A 4,299-nucleotide genomic window follows, 5' to 3' on the forward strand; every position below is an offset into this window, starting at 1 on the left:
ACATAGCCAACAGGTTCTTGTCCCTTCATTCCCATGTCAGGTGTTTGGGTCAAACACATAGCCAACAGGTTCTTGTCATTATATACCCATGTCAGGTGTTTGGGTCAAACACATAGCCAACAGGTTCTTGTCATTATATACCCATGTCAGGTGTTTGGGTCAAAAACATAGCCAGCAGGTTCTTGTCCTTTCATACCCATGTCAGGTGTTTGGATCAAACACATAGCCAGCAGGTTCTTGTCCTTTCATACCCATGTCAGGTGTTTGGGTCAAACACATAGCCAGCAGGTTCTTGTCCTTTCATACCCATGTCAGGTGTTTGGGTCAAAAACATAGCCAGCAGGTTCTTGTCCTTTCATACCCATGTCAGGTGTTTGTTTCAAACACATTACATAGAGATATAGGGGTGCATATTCATGGTAAGCTTGAAAGATCCTATTACTTTTGTAATGATGAAATAATTTTCATAGTTTAAAACTGGCTGTTTCAGTTATGTTAAAATTGTTTCAATGTTCAAGAAGAGGAACTTTGTGTTCATTGAGTCTAGTGTCTAAGTTTCTTTCTGTTTTTCCAGTATATTTAGCATTACATATGGTACATTCTATTTAATATACTAATTTAATGTAAAGTAAGATACTGTATGGTGTTTTTCTTATCAATATTGGGTATGTCTTCATATTTGTATTTATTTTAAGACCTTTATAGTATATTATTAACTAAGTTAGAAAGGTATTTGTTGATTTTGTTAAAGCATTTAAACAAATGTTGTTTCTCCATTTCTAACTTAGTTTGAGTATTGCAAATGGTTTTAACATTATGGCAGTGTTTTTATAATGGCATGTGATTGGTGACATGTACAGATTACCAAAGCAAAAGTGAACTGCTTCAGTAATAAACTTCCGTTGAACTTCGGAAACTAATAAGAATGAAAAAGGACCGTATCCTCTCTAATGAAGTTGATGGAGGGAAATTGGTCGTTAAGATGGTTGTACAATATAGCCAACAATAATATCATCCACATGCTGTAGCCAGAAAATAGGGTCTTATATAGATGTATTAAAAGTCCTTTGCTCAAGTTTAGTCCTGATGACATTTGCCCGAGAGAAACAATGGGAAATCCCATAATCATATCTTCAGTTTGATTAAAGCTCAAGTAAAGTTGTTGTGAATTCTAGAAATTTAGATAGGACTTTACAGGGGAGTAAAGTTCTTAAAGAGTTATTCTGTGGCAATTCTAAAGAAATATGTCAGGCTTCCAAAGCAAGTACTTTAATTAATAATTATGTCAAAGCTTATTAGCAAAGTGATCAAATATATCTAGTTCTTTTTTAACAAAGACCTCTTATTTAAAATGAATCATGAGTCTCTAGAAGCACAAGAAGAAAACACCCAGAACAAGAAGTTTACTAGGTTATAACTAAAACTGTTAAAGATGTAAGCAATAGGGTGCAGTCATCCTTGATAATTTGGGACGTACTGGCACCGGAGCTGCTTTAAATTGATATAAACTGTTGTAAGGTAGACCCTCTTTTTAAGTTTAAGAAGGCATATGTTAAGTGTTTTTCTCTAGCTTTGGTGAGATTTTTGGGAAGTATCTGAAAATGAGCTTGGTTAGACACAATTTTCATTATTATATTCATGACAATATTTTTTATCCATAACAATAAAGGCATTTACTTTACAAGCCATGATAATGACTTCACTGTCATCTGTTCTTAAATGTTTAAATTCCAAGGTTCAATATAAGTTTATTACTGAAGTGTATATAAAACCTACTACACCAATTTACTTCTCCTTTGATCTTCCACACATAACATCAAACAAAAACATGGCATTATACAAACACTCTACCAAAATAGTTTTGTTTTGAGTTTACTTACTGATTAATTATAAGTTACAGCATTTACATTATCTAAGATTTATTTTTAGAACAGGAACGACGTTTCGATCACTGGTGCGATCATTCTCAAGTACATAAGTACACTTGTCTCAAAACTGAAAGAGAATTTACAGACCACAATAAAGTTGTATGTTATATCAGTTTTTGGTTATGGTTTAACAAGACAGTTTCCTACAGAACATTGTAAAAGACTTTTCTGTGTTTTAACACAGCCATCACCCATAGGCATCATAGATAAATTGTTAACTTGTGTACTTAAGAATGATCAAACCAGTGCTAGAAACATCTACCACAATGCTAAAGCCTTTTGCAATGCTTAAAAGAAATTACAATGGACAAACAAAACCTATTTGGATGTTTTACCAAAATCAAAAATTCTCCCCAAACTTTGTTAATAATATACTAACATTCCTAGCCTCAGTAATGATGACAAAAACACTACGTATAGTACTCCACTTAGTGAACCCAAAAACACTATGTACTGCACACTACTTTTCATTCCCAGCCTCACTAATGATGATAAACACTATGCACTGTACCTTACTTTACATTCTTGGCCTCACTAATGATGACAAAAACACTATATACTTTACCTAACCTTACATTTCCAGCCTTATTAATGATGACAAAAACACCATACACTGTACCCTACCTTACACTCCCAGTCTCACTAATGATGATAAAAACACTACATACTGTACCCTATATAACTTTCCACTATATAACACAATACTAGCTTTTAATCTTACACTGTATAACCACAAAACAATAGCCCATAACCTATAACTACATAACCAAAAAATTTCTATATTTGATCTCTTACTGTATAACCACAACACTACAGATTGTATTCTTTTACTGTATTACTATATTTCCAGTCTATGATCTCCTACTGTATAACCACAATACAGATTGTATTCTTTTACTGTATTACTATATTTCCAGTCTATGATCTCCTACTGTATAACCACAACATTACAGATTGTATTCTTTTACTGTATTACTATATTTCCAGTCTATGATCTCCTACTGTATAACCACAATACAGATTGTATTCTTTTACTGTATTACTATATTTCCAGTCTATGATCTCCTACTGTATAACCACAACATTACAGATTGTATTCTTTTACTGTATTACTATATTTCCAGTCTATGATCTCCTACTTTATAACCACAACACTATAGATTGTATTCTTTTACTGTATTACTATATTTCCAGTTAATGATCTCCTACTTTATAACAACAATACAGATGGTATTATTTTACTGTATTACTATATTTCCAGTCTATGATCTCCTACTTTATAACCACAACACTATAGATTGTATTCTTTTACTGTATTAATATATTTCCAGTCTATGATCTCCTACTTTATAACAACAATACAGATGGTATTATTTTACTGTATTACTATATTTCCAGTCTATGATCTCCTACTTTATAACCACAATACAGATTGTATTCTTTTACTGTATGACCACAATATTTTGAGTCTATGATCTCTTACTGCATAATCACAACACACTAGTCTCTAATCTTATACAGTGTAACTAGAACATTCTAGCCTTGTTTTGTAAGTTTGTATCTGAAAGATTTTGTTCTCACACTATGAAAGAGTAGCACATTAACTAATAATTAATTAATAGTTCATCAAGATATTTATAAATACACCACAGTACTTTCCATAGAACAAATTTATTTCTCTCCATAGCTACACCCCACACTGCTGCTTCTTCGATGTCACAAAGTCCAACATATGTACAACTGTTCCGTGTAAATGTAGAGCCAATCTCTTAACATTGTTTCTGTGTTTACTACACAGCATCACAGAAGAAGTGGACCATCACTTGGTTAATGATGTCAGTACATATTTTACAGTATATGCAAAAGCAGCAAATCCTATAATGACAATGACATTAGCTAGAGCACTACCAAGTATACCATGGTAAGGAAAATATCCTTGCAGCAGAAACCCTGCCTGATCACTCTCACTCGTCAACCTGTTATGGGTTTGCAGATCAGCTGCTTGTCGTTGCTCCAGTTTTTCTTTTATCTCCTGCATCATAAAAGAATTTTTATTGAGTTATGGAATCTGTAGTAATATTCCTTAAATAAAGAAAAAAACACCCTATTATGACAATTACAAACAAACCCTGAGGTATGTTTTTTATAATGGTACAGCTAGAATATTGTAATTGCTCTGCATTACAATAAAACTTGCTTTGAGAACATTACTGGAAATATGTTTTCATAAAACCCTGAACTTCTGATACATAATCATAACCTAAGGAACACCAGCAATGTATTTTGTAATAAAACCTTATTTTCTTGTAGACAATCGTAACAAACAGAACATTATTGTTGTAACAAAACCTTATTTTCTTGTAGACAATCA

General features: G+C 32.6%; 1 protein-coding gene across 2 annotated transcripts in view; it reads right to left on the reverse strand.

Moving 5' to 3' along the window:
- Positions 1–8: 8 nt before the first annotated feature.
- The window catches only part of LOC106471361 (ubiquitin-conjugating enzyme E2 J2-like), an 86,316-nt gene continuing 82,025 nt past the window's right edge, over positions 9–4,299 (reverse strand). For both annotated transcript variants that reach the window (XM_013931961.2, XM_022399971.1), the window contains exon 7: positions 9–3,960. In XM_013931961.2, the coding sequence (XP_013787415.1) occupies positions 3,748–3,960 (213 nt within the window). In that variant the 3' untranslated portion in view covers positions 9–3,747. The remainder of the gene's footprint in view (positions 3,961–4,299) is intronic.

This window comes from Limulus polyphemus, unplaced genomic scaffold (assembly GCF_000517525.1).
Source record: "Limulus polyphemus unplaced genomic scaffold, Limulus_polyphemus-2.1.2 Scaffold4571, whole genome shotgun sequence".
NCBI classification, from domain to species: Eukaryota; Metazoa; Arthropoda; class Merostomata; order Xiphosura; family Limulidae; genus Limulus; species Limulus polyphemus.